We start from the raw sequence: 22,009 nt of genomic DNA on the forward strand, positions 1-22,009 counted from the left end.
GGGGCAGGGGAGTTATCATACATTTAGCGAGTGAGTGACCTTGGACTGGCGATTATCTGTCAGGTCACAAGGATACCTTACGGCTTGGTAATACCTCAAGATTAGACAGACCGACAGCTGGGCAGATAGATGGGCAGATAGCTGGGTAACTTTATACTGGTTTTCATTCCACTGCTAATTCAATTCAGCTACCAAACTCTCCACATGTGCATTGTACAAATAAAAGTCTCAAAACAATTTCAAGTTCCATACATGATTGGCTGTGGCCATGGTTATTGAAATTAAATTGCATTTCATTTTCCAGATGTTCTACACAGTTTTGAGTTTGTTTTTATTGCTGTCACAGAGTTCTAACCTAGGACTCCACAATAAGAGGACCACAGAAGTTGGGAACCCAATGATAAGTACATTTTTAAATCATAAACATGACATGCGAGATAGTTTATGATATAATTACATCGCCATTACTTTGAACATGTTCTAAAATGGTCTAATTGTCATCCGTAATTGCAAATATAATAAAACAAAATAAATATAACTGGATTGTTGTTGGCAACGCAATGCAGAATAGCTTAACCTGAAGACTGACTATAATAATAATTCATGACAGGAATTAGTTCTGGAGTTTCCCTATTTTCTCTTCTCAGTTCTTTATGTTGAACTGTATTTCTACATACTCAATGTACTCATACAGTATATGAAGATTATGTGTATAAATTCCATATTAAAAAATGTTACTATCCAGTCTACCTCGTCCAAATACGTGCTGGGTGGTTCTTGTCCTCTTTTAAAAGCCTTTTTTTAAATGTCTTTGTTTTTAATTTGCAGTACTCTACTTTATGTCTAGTACATAGAATGGTTTTAAAAATATTGCAGAAGTACAATCTATTATAAATTAATTGTAAAAATACTTTATTTCAAGTAACAATGTAGATGATTGGACATTTCCACTTGTCCAATCTGGTTTTGTTTTTAAGCTTTGCCACTGAAAGGACAATTAAAGGGATCACTCTCCTGATTCCTTCTTTCAGAGATCGGTTTCCATGCAGTCGATTTGGTTTATGTTGTGCCGAGTGCCACTCAAAGTGGTAGGCATATGGAAATAGGGGCAAATACATAGTTTTCCTCCAACACAAATTGTATTCATAGTACAGACATCACACACAATAGTTTGTTATAATACAACTTTTGCAAACAATATACTATTTTCTTAATGCATTGTTCCTGAACTATGAAAACAATATTTCATCTGGAAAAAATGTGTTTTTATGGTTATGCAAAAGTAAATGAAACTGTTTTTGAAAAAAATAAATCCCACACTAATGATATAAACAGAAAATGGTTATTTCTTTACATTTTAGAGAGAAACATACAATCTAGACCTCCAGCCGATGTATGCTCAGAAAGTGAGAATATAGGCTACTGAAAACGAATATTTCTTCAAATCGAAGTGTGGGCTCTTTCACGATTAATAATACAGGACAGGTCAGAGTTCTGAAGACAGGATTTTCCATTTGATCAAATCCCCAGTGATGAGCAGCTGTCAGATCTTTATTTCCTTCGTAGAGATCACAAGAGGGAATTTTCAGAGCATGGTCCTAAAATTCATCACCACATGATGAAAGAAAACCCCCAAATAATCATACTAGTAGTAGTAATAATAATTGAGAACAAGTAAACACATTGGCCTAGATTTTATTAGCAAAAGGATTATTTCCTTTGTGAAATGTAATATTTGTGACATGGAGCTGACGGTGACAAGACCAATGTCAGTGTTCCTGTCACACCAGTGTCTAAGATCCAGCTGCATCGTGCAGGTTCTCGAACCTTGAGGTGTAAGAACTAAACAAAATCACGAAAGATGCACGTGAAGGGCAGACAACAACTTGGAGCCAGCGGCCCCTAAAACAGACTTGTCACACTAGACATTCAATCTGTGTAACAGAAAAAGCCCTGGAGGCTGTGTTGTTTGGTCAGCCCACTTCACCCACTATGCGTTTAGACATGACACTGCTCTGCACTTCTCCTGCACTCTCCTTTCTGAAGGAATAAGAAAAGATTAATCACTGGCACAGGTCAGCAGTTATATTGTTTTAGCAGAACAAAGCAGCAAAAGCAATATCTTCAAGATCCCTATAGCAATTCTTCACCATGACCTTCAACCGTTACAAGGGCTGCTGAGCAGAATCAACTTTGCAGCGACATAATCTGATGATATTTTGTAAGGCACAATTTGCCCATCTGACTGGGGCTGAATAATCGTATTTTCCTCGCTGCTTGTGTAGGCTATTGGATTTTAGAACAGACAAGGACAGCAGCAAGAAAAAAGGAGAAAAGCAGAAAAGCCAAAAAACAGAATGGCATAGAAAAATTGGTTTTGTGTTAATAAGGTCTTTGACTGAAAAAAGTATAATCAATTAAAAACAAAACATGTACTCCAACACGTGTATATATAAATGCATCACATTTTATTCTGGAAGCACTTCTGTGCCAGATTTCGTAGAGAGATGCTGGACCACAAATGCAGCACTGCGGTGCCGTTGGAACACAGGGGAAAATATCTTTCTCTCTTGGCAAGTATTACTGGCCATTTAAGCCATTTTCTGCTGAAGTAATTGTTTAATCCCCTAAACTGCAACAAGGGGAGGACTGGGATCAAAATTCAGCCGTGGCATTTTAGCCACACCAGCCCCCCAAACCCAAATCACAAACAACCAGGAACATCCTAGTTGTGATTGAATAAACACATATTCCTTCCTCTCGGGGCTCTCGTTTCAACAATCTAATAAAAGTTAAAAAAAAAAGACAGAAATTACCTGCTCACATTACTTCTCCCATGTATAAGCTTGCTGTCTTAAACATCCACTCACTACCTAGCAAAGCAGCCTTAATAAATGACACCATAACTGACACACACATAGATGTGCTCACCTTGACTGATACTCGGCTAAGACCAGACGACACTATTCCATTAGTAGAAGCCTCCCCTAATGACTACTCTTACTGCCAGCAGGCTCGTACAACAGGCCGCGGGGGGGGGCTGGCCACCATCTACCGCACATACCTGCGCCTGTCTACTAAGCCATTAGACAGCTTCACATCTTTTGAAATTCACCAGGTAGAATTTAGGCTTAATCCACCTCTTCAGCTTATAGCTAATTATAGGCCACCAGGAACCCTATTCCTTTTTTATGACCGAATGTAGCAATCTCTTATCTGACTTAGCCATACATTATGATAAACTCATTATTTTGGGGGACTTTAACATACATATTGACATTAAAGACGACCCCCTCACTGTTCGTTTCTTGTCCCTATTGGAGTCTGTAGGCTTCACTCAGCATGTGTCTGGACCCACACATCGTTAATTAATTAATTACTAAAATGAAAACAACAACCTACGCACTAGACCCTATACCCATTAAACTGCTAAAACAATCTCCATTCATTATTCACAGAATACACAATATTATTAATGTCTCTTTATCCTCAGGATCTGTTCCTGATTCATTTAAAATAGCTGTAATTAAACCATTTCTTAAGAAACCCAGTGCCGACCCTAATCAACTTAAACACTATCGACCTATCTCAAACCTTCCCTTCCTTTCTAAGGTTCTAGAGAAAGTAGTTGCAAACCAACTGCTAGCTTTTTTAACCGATAATCATCTTTATGAAGAATTTCAATCAGACTTCTGTTACGGCCATAGTACAGAAACGGCCCTGTTAAAAATGTTGAATGACGTGTTTCAGTCCTCCGATGTAGGGCACGCCAGTGTTATTATTTTATTAGACTTAAGTGCGGCTTTTGACACAATCGACCACAAAATCTTGATACACTGCTTAGAAATCTTGCAATGTGGTTTCATGGTTTAAATCATATCTGTCAAACAGACTCCAATATGTACAGATTAACGAGAACCACTCAAATTTAACTGAAGTTAAGTACGGAGTCCCACAGGGCTCAGTCCTCGGACCTATACTTTTTTCATTGTACATGCTCCCTTTAGGTGATATCATTCGACGACACAATATTAACTTTCACAGTTACGCAGACGACACACAATTATATCTGTCAGTAAATCCTAACAACACCATAGACCTAGAAAAACTAATCTGCTGTCTGTCTGAGATTAAAACATGGATGACAAAAAACAGAAGTCATAATTTTAGGAGACAAAAATCGAACTGTTCATCATTCACTAACAAAACTAAGTAATGATAACTTTAATTTCTCCCCTAAGGAGATGGCATGAAACCTAGGTGTTATCTGTGATCATAATCTATCTTTTGAATCACACATTCAGAATGTGTCGAGATCTTCCTTCCTCCATCTTAGAAACATTGCTAGACTAAGATAATTCCTCTCGTTACAGGACACTGAGAAATTGATACACGCATTTGTTACATCTAGATTGGATTACTGTAATGCCATTCTGTCCGGCAGCACAAACAGAGCTATTTCTGCACTTCAGTTCGTCCAAAACGCTGCTGCAAGAATCCTAACAAAAACAAAAAAACATGAACACATCACTACAGTATTGGCTTCTCTTCACTGGCTGCCCATGCACTACAGGATAGACTTTAAAGTGCTCTTATTAACATTTAAAGCACTAAAGGGACCAGCACCTCCCTACCTAAAAGATCTCCTTATCGAATACACTCCAGTTTGGCCATTGAGATCACAGGAAGCTGGTTACTTAGCGCTCCCTAAAATACACAAGAAAAGCGCAGGTGGTCGAGCATACAGTTAAAGGGCCCCGAAGCTGTGGAACGATCTTCCAGTCAATGTAAGAGATGTCCCCTCTGTCTTAGCCTTTAAATCACGGCTGAAGACTCATCTGTTTAGTCTCTGTTTTTCTAGCCCATAGTGCCGCCGGTGTGCCATGGACATGCAATTGCACAACTGTCTTTGGAAATGTCCTGCACTGCATGACCAGTATCTGAGCACGACTGCCCTTTTGTCTTCCAGCAACAGCCTCCTCTGAGGGTCCAATGAGGCACCTCGTCCCCCACCATGGAAGTCTGATGAGGCAAAACCCATCCCAGAAGCACCTCACCATGGAAGGTCAACGGGGAATCCACACCCAAGGTTTGACGAGCCATCGCAACCCAAAGCCTGCTGATGGTCCAAACCCTCCACCCCCGATGGCCAGCGAGAGGCCTCCTCCAGAGGGAAGACCACAACCAGCAGCACTGATAAAGAACTTTCTGATCTCTTGCTGCTGTAATAACTATACTGCCTGGAGGGGAGGCAACCATTAGGCCTAGGCCCTAAGCCGTGGACCCCCAGAGATTCATTTTCTCCTACATGCCATCCATAGGAGTTTTTTGTTTTTCTCTCCTCCATGCCTAAATGGTTTATTTACTTAAATGTTCACTCACTTTATTCTAGATCATTTAAAATGTTTACAGGTCTATATTTGATTTTCTTGTATTTATGTTTTTTATTTTGCTGTACGTTTGTTGTATGTTTATCAGTCTGTAAAGCGCTTCGTGGCTACCCTGCGAAGGGCGCTATACAAATCAAAATTGATTGATTTAATTGATTGATATATTAGACAAAGAACATCACTAATTAAATGCCAATTATATCACCAGTGTCTCATAATCCTGGGTTTTGGTTGATGTTAGATGGCCCAACGCTATCCTCAGACAGCTGCGTTCAATTTCTTTGTAATTATAGTTTATTTCGGAAAATGCTTAAAATAAAGGTTCAAATCCAGGTCTGATCAACATAATATAAATTATAAAAGAATTGTAAAAAAATATAGTTTAAGAAGGCAATGTTTTTATTTTGTGGGCTGCATTTGGGAAGGAGTTGTCTGTGTAGGAGTATGGTAGTGCGCAGCGTTACACATTGCGGGAGAATGCATTACTGACAGACAATGCAAATTACATCTACTGTCAGTTTAACACCTAGACACATGTGTTACACCTGTTGCATGTTCTCCCCCATTGCCTAATTAGACTATTGTTACTGTACTAGCCTATTTCAAAAGATATCTAGACAATATATTGCACAGCCAAAGCACATCCTTCTCTTTTTGGTCTCACTCTTTGGGCACCACCTTTATTTTTTAAGGGTCCAACGCTAATGAATGACACAGAGTGAAAGCTGCTCTCATCAGGGTTGCCAGACACTTCTTTCAAAATTCCCCTACTGGCGGAAAAAAAAATCCACAATTTTCAGCTGCTTTCAGCAATTATCCCCCAACATCATGTAGATTGCTTTATTAGTATTATTAGGCGTATGGATATCTTACCAGGGCTATGCAAACTTAGGCTTCCATGAGTAGAGCATCCAGAGAGGCCGGTTCCTGATGTTGTATTTGTATCTGTTGAACTTCTGCAGCATCTGTGGAGATAACTGGAGAGCATCCCACTGATCCAACACCCTAGAATTGCTTTCTCCTCTACTTAGCCAACTGGTTGCTGCTGGTTGAATCATCTTCCTGAGGTCAACACATCCAAGAGTGTTATACAATTCCTTGTAAACGTTTCTTGGCTTGGCACTGTGTAAGACCCAATTGTATATCTCACGCACAAGAAAATCCAAATGCCTTGGCAATACTTCAGATGCTTTGCTCCCAACTAAGTTCAATGAATGACAGATGCACTTCACCAGTACTGAGGGACTTTTTCTTTCGGCAAGATGTACACTGAATGGTTGCATCCTGTCATGACAGAGGTGTGAGCATTTGGCAGTTGTTGATGTTGACAGTAAAATAGTGATTAATCGGTTGGAGTTCACCTGCTGCTTTTTCATTCCTTGAATTTGAAGCATATATATATATATATATATATATATATATATATATATACACATACATACACCAAATAGGCCTATAATATTAATAAGAAAAACGCACAGACCGTGTAAGACATGTTGCTTACCTATATTTAATCCATAATTAAGTTTGTTATTAGTAACTCACATCAAATAATACATCTAAACATATACGCCCAGTCTGTAGTCGGAGAGTTCATGTACTCGTTTCAAACAAGATAACTCGTAGGCCTACCTTTCAATTCCGGATCGGCCTTTTGTTGACATGATTAGTAAAGTATGTACAAGTATTTCACAGTATTTCTCGTCTTGTCCTTGGGCTCGCAAACTTATGGCATGACTACTGTGGACAAACCGCAAGCGCTGGACAGCGTGATTTTGATTGATGTACGAACGACGTCTGAAATGAAGCGATAGGATTAAAACGCCATGAGCTGCCCGTCCTTCTCACTGCGACTGCGCAGGCGGAGCGGAGCGAGCCTCCGATTGGCCGAGAGCAGCGGAACAGGCGCACGTGCACTGTTGCCACATCGGGGGATTTTCCCCTAAATTTGGGGGGGTTTTAAGAGCCCAGGGGGACATTTGGGGGCAACATTTGTATGGGGGAAGTGGTGGGGGGTATTATGGTGAACTTGGGGGAATTTAGGGGTTTGGTACAATCGATTTCTCACTTCATCCACCCCCACCCCCCGGACCTCAGTTGACCAGCAATCATATTTGGGGGGGAGACGTGATTTGGGGGATTTGTACGACCAAACTGGGGGGAATTTATGGAGAGGACCTGGCAACACTGCGCACATGGAGCGGGATCTGTTGCATCAGACGAGGAGCTTCCCGATCAGGACAAACACGACCCGCCAGGCCGGGAGCCGCGGCTTTCATTGCTTCGCCATTGCTGGCCAACGTGAACTTTGTTGTCCTTTGCCAGATCGGGACTACGTCTCTGTGAGCGGCCATTATCCACAATGAAGCTTCACAAGAGCAACCTGCCCTCTCGGCTCACACACGGGCATCTGAACGCCATCAGCAAAATCGACAGGGCTCAAAAACGGGCCCCTGATGGTGACGCATCGGCCGGCGCCGAGAGCTGTCAGGTAATAATGATCTGAGTCAGACGTGAGACTACCTGACCCATTGACATCAGGCTATAGGAAGGACATGCGCAATACAAGATGATGCAGCACACGATGTTATAGGTGTGTCAATCATTTATTTAGAAGACGTGTTTTAGTTGGTAAATCGTATGTGGATATGGAAGATCACTGTAAGTTATGGATGCCAGAGTGTTGTTGGCGTATTTCTTTATTTTCTTAACAATAGGTTTAGTTAACAATCAGTGAGATACATATGGCTGCGACTGTAGAATAGTGGAGCGCAGTTTAATTCTCTGGCAGAGAAATAATAATGGAAAATATGTGGGTTATTAACTTATTGTCAGTGTTAATCAATACGTGTTATTTTTGTAAACGCGCTGCTCCAAAAAGAAAGGAAATTAGATGAAACAACAGCCGATCTCTGGAAATTACCTTTATTATTATTATTTTAACAAATAGGTGTTTTGAAGTTGCGTAATGTGTTTTATGAATATTTAGTTAATGTCCGTCGCTTTACAAAGTGGTCATTTTTGTATGTTTTTTAGTATCTGCATCCCTTTCTTTATATTTCCATAGCCTACTTCTTTGCCCAATACAAATCCGATTTCGTATTTTATTAAAGCTGTGGCTATGTCTCAGCATATATTTTCTCCAACAGCGTTACACGTAAGATTTAATCAAATAAGTTAGGGACCGGGTTTCTCTTTTCTCTGGGCTGAGGTCTTTTAATACAAATATATGTGTGTGTAATTATATATATATATATATATATATATATATATATATATATATATATATAAATGTTCTATAGCTCAATTGTATTGTTTGTGTGCTTAATATGAACGTTATAGGCATGGTATCAACTGTGAAAAAGCCAACCAAAGTGGACACGATGTTCTGGCCCGCATGTAGCTCGATTAGGTCCAATACGTGATTAATGCAACGCTAATCATTACGTCATCGGAGGTCACGGCAACTCGCCATTGTGATGTCACATTCAATTTCCCCAGTGATTTCCCCGGAATGTCAAGTATTCAGTTGCTGTTCACAGCTAGGAGAGAGTAGACGTCGTCTGACAATGTTTGAATAGTACAGATCTACCTTCCCAATTATTCAAACTTACCAGGTATTGTATTTGTTTTTACAGTTTCAGCACATGGAGGAGTGCAGAGACAGATAGATAGATAGACAGACAGACAGACGGGATATGTGCTTTTTGTGGGGGACAGGATGAGAGCAAGATTGTTTTTGTGATGTGCACAAAATATATTAAATTAAGGTTTCAATTAAGTAATTAAGAGCTTGGTTGGAACAAAAAACAGCAGGGTAGGGGGTCCTCCAGGACAGGGTTGCTGAGCTGCACTCCTGCAGTGAAGGGATACCTTCCTGTCACTGGGTTATAATTCAAGCATTTATATATAGCATGTAAAGCATGTATATAAAACCAAACAGAGATGGCTGAACATCAAATAACAAAAAAATAATCTGTATCAGCAGAGATTGTCCATGACCCCTCCTCAAAGCAAAACGGTCCTTCATTCCCTGTTTCCTTTTCTCTCCTGTCTCCCTCTACCTCTCTCCTTCTCCCTCCCTCCCTCTCTCTCAATTTCAAATTCATGTTGTCAAAGCAATTGAACATTACATGTATTTATGAAAAAAATACAACATAAATTATAATTTCTATTAGGTGAGGGTTGCGGCGATATTGCTGATATATGTCCACCAAAAACAGCTTGTGGCATCCCTAAGGATGTACAGGCCCAAGGCTTGACAGAGATGCACTCACTCTCTCCCATTGTTGTTTACGACGGGGTCAGGTCGGGGCTGGCATTATTCTTTTTAATGGGGGTAGGAGTGAGGAACAGAGGAGCCTGTCCAAATATATGCAGATTTCCCTGTGTATTAATACTGCCCCTGATTTTCTCCAGATTTGAGGGTTGCCAGGAGGTGTCAGGCTGCCATGTCCTGCTCCTTAGCGGTAATTTGGGGTTGGGGGGTTAATTTCTTGGGCACTTGGAGAGATTCCTGTGGATTAGTGTTGAAGACAGCCAGGTATCCTGACTGGAGTGGAGATACAGAGTGTCATTACAGCTCCTCTGGCAGGAGTGAGGAAACAGGCACTGCAACGCTGATGCCAACTGGGATATGTTACCTTGTGCCATCTTTCAGGTCACTTCCACAGACCCTAACCCCCTTTTGTGTTCATCTCAAATTCAAAATGAACTTTATTGGCGTGGCCTGTTTACACCAGCACTGCCAAAGTGTTCACAGATGCAGCAAAGCTGAATATAAATAGAGAATAAACCCTCTCTCCCTCCCTCTCTCTTCCAGACCCAGAAGCATATTGCAAGCGATGAGCGCGGCCGACCGATCAGGGTTAAAGCATTTCTTGTCCACAACGTTCAGAACAACAGCTAAAAAGTTTCTCAAAGCCCTCATCAAGGGAGATGAGGCCCTGGCCATGCAGATCTACCAGGACAACCCAAAGTTCAGAAAATCCCTGGACCCCAACGCCTCCTACGGGAAGAAATATGGATGCAACACCGCCCTGCACTACACCTCCCAGCACGCCATGACACACCTGCTGAGGTCAGCCCCACCCCGCCCTCCCCGTCTGCCTCTGAATGTCTCGTTGTCTCCCTCCTGTGTTTCCTCTGTGTGTCTGTGTGTTTCTCTCTGTCTGTGAAGGAATTGAAGGAAGAAAAAAAAAGACTATATCAGCCATCGATAAAACAATTCAAAAAGGTATTAATTCTGATATAACAGTTTCTCTGGTTTTACTATTTATAAGTATGTGTTTGGGTAAAATGAACATTTTTGTTTTATTCTATAAACTGCTGACAACATTTGCGAGGCGAGTGGCATTGACTCTTCAAAGTCCGAAGGGTTGGGTTCCGTGTGTGAGTTTCTATTTTTCTTCTTTTCCTGAACGAACAGGTCGTTCCTCTACAACAAAGGTGGGAACCCCAACAAGCGCAATGCGCACAACCAGACCGCCCTCCACCTGCTGTGCTCCGGGCCCCAGACCATGCCGCCTGAGCAGGACGATCAGCGCCGGGCCAACTGCCTGCAGATGATCCTGAAGTGGAGGGGCGAGAGGCTGGATGGTGGCGCGTACGAGCGGGCCGATGTCAACGCCACCGACGACAAGGGGAACACGGCCCTACACTACGCTGCCTCTGCAGGGTTGAGCACCTGTGTGCAGGTGAGGCCTTTGGACTCAAACAGCCCGGCCCACATCTGGCCAGTGCTCACTGGGACACTGGGTTTGGGCTGGGAAAGTGAATAGTATACCCTGCTTTCTCGTTCTACACTCTTACAGTTCGTATAAAAATGCATCCTCCCAGTTGCTCAACAATGCTGTACACCTGGCTGGGCTCTGTACGCTCTTACAGTCTCGTCGTAGCTCCACACATATTGACACAGATTCATAGATGCTCTTTGAACCCTATGAGAATAGGTGATGTTCTGATCTTCTCTGATCTGAATTGATTTTATTCTCCCTGGTTTGTAGTTTGAGTTTTATAGTGAAACCCTTGGTGGCAGGGTGTGGGGGGGAGTTAAAATAAACGTATTAAACCATGTATGTTGCCTGGGATACAGCCACTTGCTAAATAAGTTCATCATCATCATCATCATTATTATTCTCCTTGTAACGACCCCCATGTTGGTCTCCTGCAGATCTTGGTGAACTGCAACGCCAACCTGTTCTCTGAGAACAAGGACAGGGAGACCCCATGCGACTGCGCTGAGAAGCAGCACCACACAGAACTGGCCCTCAGCCTGGAGGCTCAGATGGTCTTCTCCAAGGATCCCAAGGATATGGAGGCCCTGGACAAGAGAAAGGTACTGGCCCCTGGGAGCGAGGGGGCAGAGGGGGGCTTGTTGAACACCCTGTTGGGCTTGTTTCTTGTATTAGGGGTGGGGGAGGAAAGGTTCACAGAGCCACTACACGATGGAGAATCAGCTGAGAACAAAGAGAAAGAAGAAGTCGATTGGCCAGACAGCCAAGTGACATCATTATCATATTGCCTACCAGATGCCCTTATCCAGGGCAGTTGCAGTTCTTACAATATATCACATAATTTGTACATTCAATGACCCATTTATACAGCTGGGTTTTTACTGGAGCATTCTGGGTAAAGTGCCTTGCTTAAGGGTACAACAGCACTGTCCCTCACCTGGGATAGACCCCTCAACCCTCTACACTGGAGTCCAGAGTCCTGACAGAGCTGGAGAAGAGGCATGGAGGGGTGCAGACTGGTCAGCCATGACACACCGCTGTGGAAAGCGAGGGGAAAGAAAAAAAGTACCATGCTATGATGTAACCAAGAGAAAACGGACAAATGACTGTACGGATTTACGGGTGGGACAGGGTTGTCGTGTGACTGCTCAGATGCCCTGGTGTGGCCTGTGTACACAAGCAGGGATTTTATTATGTTCTGTGGGAAACGTAGCACATCGATGCACTGTGTATAAGAGAGCACTCTGCTGCGGGAGACTTTCCCGTTTGGTTTTAAAACATGGCAGTGTATTCTGAGGGCTGCTCAGTGTATAACCTCTAATTATAGCTGTAAAGCACAGAGGGAGAAGGGGGGGGTGGTTTGCATTCCATAAAATTATAAAGGAGGAATGAAATTGTGATGAAAAACTGATCCCAAAGTCAGCTGATGTTTTTTCTCCTATCTGATTTTGAGATTAGCGATTGCTAAATTGATTGATTGCTTTTGTAATGTTTTTGATTTGTTTTATTGTACATAATATTCTTACTCTTCCACTTCAAACCAAAAGTTACGTTTGTCACATAATAGTGTGTTGTCTGAACAGCCTTGTGGATTCTTAGTTTTTCTTATTTCTGTGTGTCATTGTGTGTGTGTCTCTCTATGTTTGTCTCTGTTTCTTTGTGTCTATGCAACCATATGAGGGTCTGACAATGCAGGACCTGCATGAACTGAAGAACAATCTGACTGAGGAGACGGCAGACATGCTGCAGGTTCCCCTCTTCACTGCCGGGGCCCTGCTCCGCACTCACGGTACCGGTGCCCGCGCAGCACTCCACACTGACTGGCCCTGAACAGAGCCAAAGAGACGGGCAGGGGGACAGAGAGAAACAGACACACACACACACAGACATAGTCGTGACTCAGCCACCAGCCAGCCTTGTTCGTCTTCTGTCATTATGCCTGCGGCCAGTGGCCTGTGAAATTGAGCACTTTCTAAGGCACCTCAGTGCCCACTGTCCCCTCACACAGCCATTGTGTTCAGCAGGCATCTCTGAAGCCCTGGATAGCACCCCCTCCATTGATAAAGCTTGGAAATGCAGTTGCTGCAAATCTCTCGCATTTGTTCACGGGAGTTCATATATTGAGATGGTTTGTTTGTTAGCAGATGGGGAGTTACATAGGGCGACCGGGGAGGGGGGGGGATTAATTAAGTCCATTTCACTCCTAATGGAGGCCCATTCAGTAAGAGGAAGGGGAAAACATATACAAATTATTGATTAAAAACAAATGTACACCATGGGAAACTCGCACCACTGGCGTTTCCGTGTCCTGAAACATCGCTGATGACTGAAGAGGTTTCTGGTCCTGATCATTAGATGCAAGGGATGACATTTATGCACTAGATAAGATGGAGAGGAATTGAATGTGATTGTCTGGCTTCTTATGTGTAATTTTTCTATTAAAAACATACAAAGAAGCCAGAAACACTCTGATTGACTAGTTCAGTGGTTCTCAAACCTGTCCTGGAGTACCACATGCTATGCTGGTTTGTGTTCCAACCGAACTCTCAATTACTTCAACCCTCAATTTTACTCTTTTGTTTCAATTGACTTTTTAAATTGTGTATCTCAATAAAAGTTGGAGATTTCAAGTTCCATCTACAGCAGGGGTGGGGAACCTTTTTCCTATCAAGGGCCATTCGAGTGTTCACAAATGTGTTCACGGGCCACAACCTTAATTAATACACCTACATGAAAACATGAATACAGATTAAATTTACATTCTAATGCAAGAACAAAACACTTTTCTAAACATAATGCAATAATGCTCAAAAGCAATATTTTAAAGTTCAAAAATAATATTATTTTAAAATAAAATAATATTGCATTTATCAAAACATAATTCTACATTAAAGTAAACATTCTCAACACTGTGTAAACTTTGTTTTCAACATACAAAGCTACAGTGAATAAAATCAGTGTATTTCAATAAACTATGTCCCAGATTTTAATCTACAGTGTCATACTTAACATGAACTCTACAACTGTTTAACATTTAAGATCTCAGATTAGGCAAATTATTAGTTAAATTAGGGGTCACCCAATTAGTAATGAAGTAATTGAGTGCACAGTTGAACCAAGAAACGGCAGGGCAGGATTGAGAACCCCTGTATGTGGATCCCAAAACAAGATTCCTTTAGAAATCAGCAGCAGTTTACAGTGGGCAATAATACAAAGTGTCTGTGAGTCTGTTTTTATGAGTTCATCTGTTAGGGTGAGAGTGACTAACAGTTTTCACTTGTGTTGCTCTTCTTCTTCCCATGGGTGTCAGACTGGGACAAGGAGAAACTGCAGATGGCATTGCTGTCCAATGCAGAGGACTGCTGCAAACGCTCAGGGGTGAAGATGCCCACTCCTCCACCCAGCAAGTACAATTCGAGGGACAACTTGCCCTCCCCCTGCACCCCGGACGAGGACGAGGACGAGGACGGGGAGAAGGATGAGGACAGTGAGGAGGGCGAGAAGGAGGACGGGGAGGAGGACTGTGTGGAGGATGAGGACAGTCAAGAGGACGAGGACAGTGAGAAGGACGAGTACATGGACGCAAACAATGATGAGGATGAGGACAGGCTTCTGGTAACGACCCCCCCATGTCACTCCTGTGTCTGCCTCACTCTTAGTGTGCATGTGTGTGTGCGTGTGTGTGTGCGTGTGCGTGTGTGTGTGTGCTTACACTGCTCTCAGCTACATTCCTCCCTGTACTCTGGGGTACTGGGCAGTGCCTGACAAATCTACAAGTTACAGCCACTGGAATCAGTTGGTTGATTGATTTGATGTGGTATCAGACACCCTTATTAGGGTTCCTAATCAAGAAATCTTCTGAGGCAGAGCAATTATGCTAATGCATTCAGGCACTACATTTACATAGACATAGTCTTTGATATTTATTCGGAAAGGTCGCGCTGGGTTTCCCTGACAATCGCTGCGTTCACAGCTCCTGTCTCCGCTCTGTCTAGAAACAGTCAACTTTTCTTTACCTCTGTACATTGGTGATACGTGAATGAATCCAACATCTTTCCATTTCATTATTATTATTACACAGATAATCGTTACGAAGGTTAGCAATTGGGCTCCGGCAAGAAGCAGCCCATATTGAAGAACACACACAGACTAATTAACATTCGTTAATGAATGAATCAGTGACTGAATTAATGTAATGGGCTTGTGTTTTCTTGTTTCTGTGTCTTCTTCCAGTGCGCCTTGTGTTTGTGCACTATCCCAGCGTCTGAGTACCCCGTGGACATGCCTTGTGGACACGAGTTCTGCAGAGAATGCTGGGAAGGGTGAGTTGGTTTTATTTTGTCACCCTTGAAATGACTTGACCATTTTGCTTCAAATGACATTTCTGTGGCATTTAAGGTGGCAGAGCAGTATTAAGCTCACAGGTTGTCGTCCCCCACCCCATCATCATGTTCAGGTTGAAACCAGTTCCCTGGTTTGCTTATAGCCCTGTTTGTACTGTAAGGACCCGCGTGCTTTGGTAAGTGAATTGAATTCCTGTGAAGAGAAGCCCCCTTGGCGCTTGGATACTTTACTGTATTTGGTTCTGCGGCAGCCTTTGGCCAAACCACTGATGTGACTGGCAGGAGAGGCCAGCACATTGTCGTGGCCCCTGACTCTGTGCGTTGTGTCCTGCGCTGCCGTGGCCCCTGACTCTGTGCGTTGTGTCCTCCCTCAGGTTTCTCAACCTGAAGATCCAGGAAGGAGCAGCTCCCAATATCTTCTGCCCGGCCTGTGGCTGTTCCCAGCTGGTTCCTGCAGAGATCATAGAGAGCATTGTCTCTAAGGAGATGTACAAGCGCTACCTCCTGTTTGACATCAAGGTAAAAACACAAACGTGTGTGTGTTTGTGTGCATGTGTGTGTCAGTGTGTGTGTATGACACACATTTCGGCGGTAGTCACGGCTGTACTGGCGTCATATCTCAGTATCTGCTCTGTAACAGATCATTTCAGCTCATCCAAGTGAACTGAAACTCATTGTAGTTTTGTTTTATTGTTTTTTTTTTTTCTCCTCCCCAGAAGTTTTGAGATGATCCGATTGCAGTTGTAGTTCCCCTCTTTCGCTTATTATCCTTTTAATCAGTTGGGATGTCAGAGATCATTAGCCTGAGAAAAAGCAATTCTGTGTTTAAATCTGAGGAGGCTTTTGATGTATAGCTCCTCTGCGATATTGTCATGCAAGGAGGAGTTGTGTTCGCTGTCTGTGTCTGTGTGTGTCTGTGTACACATGGGTATAGGTGTGTTTAGCTGCTTGTTAAGAAGAATGCTGTTGTTTATTCACCTGTTTCCTACAGACATCTGTTCCTATGTAAGTGTAACACTGATTCCAGGAAGGCCATCAATCCTCCCTCCCTCGTCCTCCCTCTGTCTGCTTCGGTCTCCCATCCTCTCCCCCTTGCCCTCACCTTCTCTCCCTCCCTCTCCCCGTCTCCCTCTGTCTCCCTGACTACAGTTCAGTGTTGTTTCCTCTGTATTCCAGGCGTTTGTTGACAGCAACCCTGCTATCAAGTGGTGCCCCAACCCGGGGTGTGAGAGAGCTGTCATACTGGCCGGACAGGGCCCCGGAGGGACCGGCACCGATCCACTCATCTTTCCCCAGCTCAAGGCACCGGCTGTGGACTGTGGAGACGGACACGTGTTCTGCTGGTGAGAGAGAGAGAGAGAACAACCATACTTTTTTTTTTTAATGGGAAAATGTAAGCATCTAAAAAAGCAAACAATGCTTTGTGTCTAGGGTCTCAAAGAAATACATACCACCAGCAATACAATTACTGCTCAATATCAAGTCCTGAGACACAAGCCACTGATTTCAGAGTTCCTGACAGTGTCAGCAGAAGGTCGTTGTGTGCTTCTCTGCAGTTCATGAGATCGGGCAGGTTTGGGAAGGCTTCTCTGCTGTTCTTTACCTCAGCCGGGCTTGAGTCTGATAACCCAGGGATCCCCTCTCTTGCTTAGCGGCCACGGTTCTGATTGAGCCGAGGTGGCCGAGTGTGAAAGGGGGCCCGAGGCATATCTGAACACCTGTTTTTGTCTACAGGCAATGTCTCGGCAAGTCACACGAACCCTGTGACTGTCAGACGTGGCAAGCGTGGCAGGGCAAACTGTCAGAGATGGATCGGCAAGAAGGTGAGTGACCCCTGTGCTTTGCTATCCTCATTGTGTGTCCTGCTGTTTGCTTACAGGTTGCCTATTAAATCTACAGTACCTGATAGAACCTACAGGAGCCTGTTACCCCCTCAAGGACTAGAGCCGCCCAGCCCTGATCTAAAGACCCTGACTGTTTTGAGTCCTTTTTAGCTAATTTGTATGTATATTGTGTTAATGAATAGACGGTCCTATTCCCATTTGGCTCAGTTTATTCCCCGGCTCCTTGGCAGCCCCCCTCCTGCCTGTCAGTGTGTGCCCCCGGCTTCACCGCGCCGCTGACTCCATGTCTTCTGTCTCTCCTGTCGTCTTCCCAGGGGGTGGAGTGAGCGAGGCCCGCGAGGACGTAGTCAACAGCCTGTGGCTGCTCAACAACTCCAAGCCCTGCCCCAACTGTGAGACGCCGATCCAGAAAAACGAAGGATGCAATCATATGAAGTGCTTCAGGGTAATGTCCTGCACACCACCCCCCACCTGAACATTTAAGATCATTGCTTTGTGAATTGAATTCATTGATCGCCACTGTTGGAGCTCATTTGTCTCTTTCCTGGTATTAAAAATATAATTTCCACTGAAAGCAAAATCATCGTCATGAAAGCAGGAAGGACAATGTTGGGCAGCCTGGGAAGAACCTCTGTCTGTCTGTCTGTCTGTCTCTGTGTGTCTCTCTCTCTCTCTCTCTCTCTCTCTCTGTCTGTCTGTGTCTCTCTCTCTGCGTCGGCCTCTTTCTCTCTGTGTCTGTGTTTCTGTCTGTCAGTCTCTCTAATAATGTAGGCACAAGTGAATGTGTGTCTGTGAATATTGACCCTGCAGAGTTGTGTGTGTCTGTGTTGGGTTTTCAGTGCAAGTTCAACTTTTGCTGGATATGCCTGGACGATTGGAGGTTACACAGCTACAACACAGGGGGATCCTACACCTGCACGCGCTTCGATGCCATCCAGCTGGCGGAGGAGAGGATTGCGAAGGAGGTTTGGTCCTGACTCTTACTGTTGTTGTTTTATAGTTGTTAGCGTTATTACTGTTATTGTTATTATCTTTATTTTTATTATGGTGTTGTTGTGGTTATTATGACCATTATTATTTTGTATTCTGCATCAGTGTGACCCAGTGTGTGCTTTATCTTCTGTTTTGTGTTGTTGTCACCCCTCCCCAATCAGGCTCAGAAGAAGCGCAAGGCTCTTGAGGAGCATGATCACTTTCAGGAGTACCTCAAAAGCTACAGGACCCATGAAGACCGCTACCAGGTGAGAGAGACGTGGCTCCAGAGTGGCCACTGGTGTCCCCCCCACACACACACAATGCAACAGGACAGCAGTGACTCTGTTCTCTCCTGTCCCCTTCCCCCCCCGCAGCTGGAGCAGGAACTTCTGATCACCGGAAAACAGAGGATAGAGCAGCTGAGCCGGGCACTGAGCGAACGTGAGTGAGACTCCCGTACCCCCACTGACCTGTGCCTAGTGAGAGAGTTTGTGAATTCACACTGGATGCGGACATGCTTAATCTGTATGCTGAGACTCGCCCCCCCGGCCCGTGTTCTGTGTTCTGCCTCTACAGGAGAGGGTGGCGCCCCCGACACCACCTTCTTTGACGACGCCATGCACGAGCTCTTGAAGACCAGGCGCATCCTGGCCTGCTCTTCTGCATACGGGGTCTTTCTGGAAGTCAATAGCAGAAAGGAGAAAACATTCAAACGTATGCAGGTAAGGTGGCTGTTTCCCTGGGGCTTCGGTTTGTTTTTGGATTCATGGGAAATAATCAGTATGTAATCTGACCCCTCCCTGATCTCTCCCCCGACCTCTTGTGCCTGTGTCCACAGACTGACCTGGAGACGGTGACAGAGGACCTGGTGACCCTGGTGACCCAGCGCACGCCACGGCACAAGATCGTGCGCGCCGCCTGCTTGGTGCAGCAGAAGCGGCAAGAGTTCCTTTTCTCCGTGTCCCAGGACTTGGAAACATTGTACGTCTCCCCTGTCCCTGTGTCCTTCAGCATGGCTCTGTCTTTCCGCCTCTCTCTCTCTCTCCCTCTCTTACCCTGAATTTTACCCCCCTCCTCTCTCTCTTTTTCACTCTCTCTTAAAGATTAATTCTTTGAGCTGGAGTCATGTTCCTGAGTCTGAGCTGATTTGTTAGCTTGTCAGCAAGTGCGACACAATCCTGAAATATTTAATCTGTCAAATGTTAAGAGAAGAAAGAAACCATGCCTGCTGTACTGTTTATCTTGCAGTTTCCATGATGGCAAGTGGGACTGGGAGCTCTTGGGGTTGCAGTCTTCTGAGGTAACTATCTGCCGTGTACTTTCTCACTCTGTTGTGTTGTAGTGAGACTGTGCTCTCCTGTAGACTGTGCTGTTGAGTTATTCTGCAGAGACGTACGCATGTGACTAAGACATTAACAGACTGAGTGCTTGTGCAGGAAGTAACTTGTTCTCTGTAAGCGATTGTATGTAGGTGCCTAACCGTGTTTGCCGAGAAAGGTAACTGAAGTGTCATTCTGTTTTAATCTAAAGCTTATGGAGTATCTGCTGAGGCTTGAGAGGAATGCCCAAAGAGAGAACTGTCACAGAGGCCATCCACAGGTATTGCAAAAGACACTTTTTATTTTAATTTGGATGCTTAAGTGTTATTTCTAAAACAAATACACACATTGGAATGATTTTTGTTTACTTTTTTCTGTGAAAATCGTTCATTAGGTTGTGCGATACTGGACCTTTAGATATCATTGCCAAGATAGGATTGCACATCACCATTGCCAATAGCTGACAGTGAGGATCAATATTGAATCTGACACAGAGTTGAGATTAGTTCAGATTATTCTGTTCATTTGTCTTTTCTGATGCTCCAAACTCCCTGGTGGTCTGTAGTCAGATTGCATCCCTTTTGTATTGATGTATTGAAATGTAAACCCAGGCGCACACAGAGCGGTGGGAGACACACAATCATGCCGTTGTGAGCTGACGGCAGCAGCAGTGTGCAGTGTGACCCGCGCGTTAACGCCCGTGTTCTTGACCCTGCAGGTGCTGAGCCCCCTGGACAAGGACAACCTCAGCGTCCGGCTGGTCACCCTGCTCTGCCAGCAGCAGTTGAGCTGGCGGGGGTGGGGGACAGCCTGAGGTGCCTGGGCAACATGGGGAGCCCCTACGGCCTCGAGCAGTTTGAGAGCCTGGGCCTGGGGTGGGGTTTGGCCGTTAGGGACATAATTCAACCCTGAGGTACATACACTATACTGAGGTGTATACACTACATACTGAGATCGTATAAACTATATACTGAGATGCATACACTATATACTGAGATCGTATACACTGTATACTGAGATGCATACACTTGCCTCAAACCTAAGGCCTGATGTGTGACTTAGACCCCGTTCACACTTATTAGGCCGGCCCTGGGCCGCCTCAAATTTAGTCCGGCTTTTTTCAGACACCCAGTTCACACTTGCGGTTTTAGGAGCCTAAGTGCGTCACATATGCGGGCGAAAAGGCGGCCTAAACGAAATGCATGCCGGGAATAAACAAATCTGCTCTAACAAACCAGTGACGCAGGACATTAAATCTGCTTACAGGTGTATGCGCTGTATTTATAATCACAACTTATTAATATTGATTGGCTATTGTTCGGTTCTATATTGTATTTGAAAGTAATCTTAACCCTTTGCAGCCGAAGCTTTCTAAAATAATTAAAAATGTGCTGGTTCAGTGGGGAATCTAATTAATATATTTCCCTTTTCAAATGTCTGTCTGTGGTTCTGCACGTCTGAAAGTGCTGTTACAATTCACCCGAAAGCGAAGCACCTTTATTAGCACATCTGCATTAAATCACAATAAATCTTATGCATTAGTAAGCAATCGTGTGCATCGAAAGCAGCCTCTGTGACGCGTCTATAGTTTTATCCTCAGACAGCAGCGCTGTGCACTTCCTGCGGTTTGTTTTTTAACTTCATCTTCATCCACATTGTAAACAGCGCTTTCATTTCTGCATCGTCCCAGTTTTTACCTCTAACGCTGGCATTTGTGATTGTACTGCTCAGCTCAATATAACTGCATTTCGGATTGCATAGTAAATAACTGGTCTCGTATTAAAATGCACTGATTTGAATGGAAACCTGCTTCGGTTAAATTTATATCGTTTTAATGCAAAATGCAGATAATTAATAAAGTTATGGTCCCGTTTCACAATTTCACAATGCAATTTCCACGTGTAAAATGCATACTGTTAAATTTCAGACTTCAATCATACTTAGTACAAGAACAACAAATAGCAAGTTTACCAGCTACACACACTTTTAATCGACCGAGTAGTTTGAACTGTTTACACTATAACTCATTACTTAACCTAGACTTTTATAATATATATAAAGATGTGAACTAGCGAAATGTATCGGTACATTTAAGGCTATAGATCGATATGACATTCAAACAATTCAGAGACAATACTGTGTATCCTGTATTGTGTACCTGTTTCGGTGACCGTGTTAATTCTCTGTTTATTCCGGGTCTCTCAGACACGCGTCTCTGGGGGCGGGGCTTGAGTTGCTGACGCTTTCCACCCGGCCCAGGGCCCGGCGCGTTCACAGTTACATTTAGGCCGGCATTAGGCCGGGTCGAAAGATTTAGGCCGGGTCGCAAAGCGGGACTAGTTTTGACCCGGCCCGGGCCGGCCTAAATCTCAAGTGTGAACGGGGTCAGAGAGACGCGGAATA

The 22,009-nt window shown here is 43.9% G+C and overlaps 1 protein-coding gene across 1 annotated transcript; it reads left to right on the forward strand.

The window, feature by feature from the left end:
- Positions 1 to 7,489: 7,489 nt before the first annotated feature.
- On the forward strand, positions 7,490 to 20,544 carry LOC136753384 (ankyrin repeat and IBR domain-containing protein 1-like). Its single transcript, XM_066709444.1, has 19 exons — positions 7,490 to 7,881; positions 10,213 to 10,470; positions 10,819 to 11,086; positions 11,563 to 11,729; positions 12,799 to 12,914; positions 14,436 to 14,740; positions 15,359 to 15,447; positions 15,843 to 15,987; positions 16,645 to 16,811; positions 17,203 to 17,291; positions 17,627 to 17,757; positions 18,152 to 18,277; positions 18,467 to 18,553; positions 18,662 to 18,728; positions 18,864 to 19,009; positions 19,126 to 19,268; positions 19,536 to 19,587; positions 19,818 to 19,886; positions 20,325 to 20,544. Exons 1-19 carry the CDS (start codon positions 7,847 to 7,849, stop codon positions 20,418 to 20,420), a joined length of 2,556 nt encoding a protein of 851 aa, XP_066565541.1. The 5' UTR covers positions 7,490 to 7,846; the 3' UTR covers positions 20,421 to 20,544.
- Positions 20,545 to 22,009: the final 1,465 nt, after the last annotated feature.

The sequence above is a fragment of the Amia ocellicauda genome, chromosome 7, assembly GCF_036373705.1.
Source record: "Amia ocellicauda isolate fAmiCal2 chromosome 7, fAmiCal2.hap1, whole genome shotgun sequence".
NCBI classification, from domain to species: domain Eukaryota; kingdom Metazoa; phylum Chordata; class Actinopteri; order Amiiformes; family Amiidae; genus Amia; species Amia ocellicauda.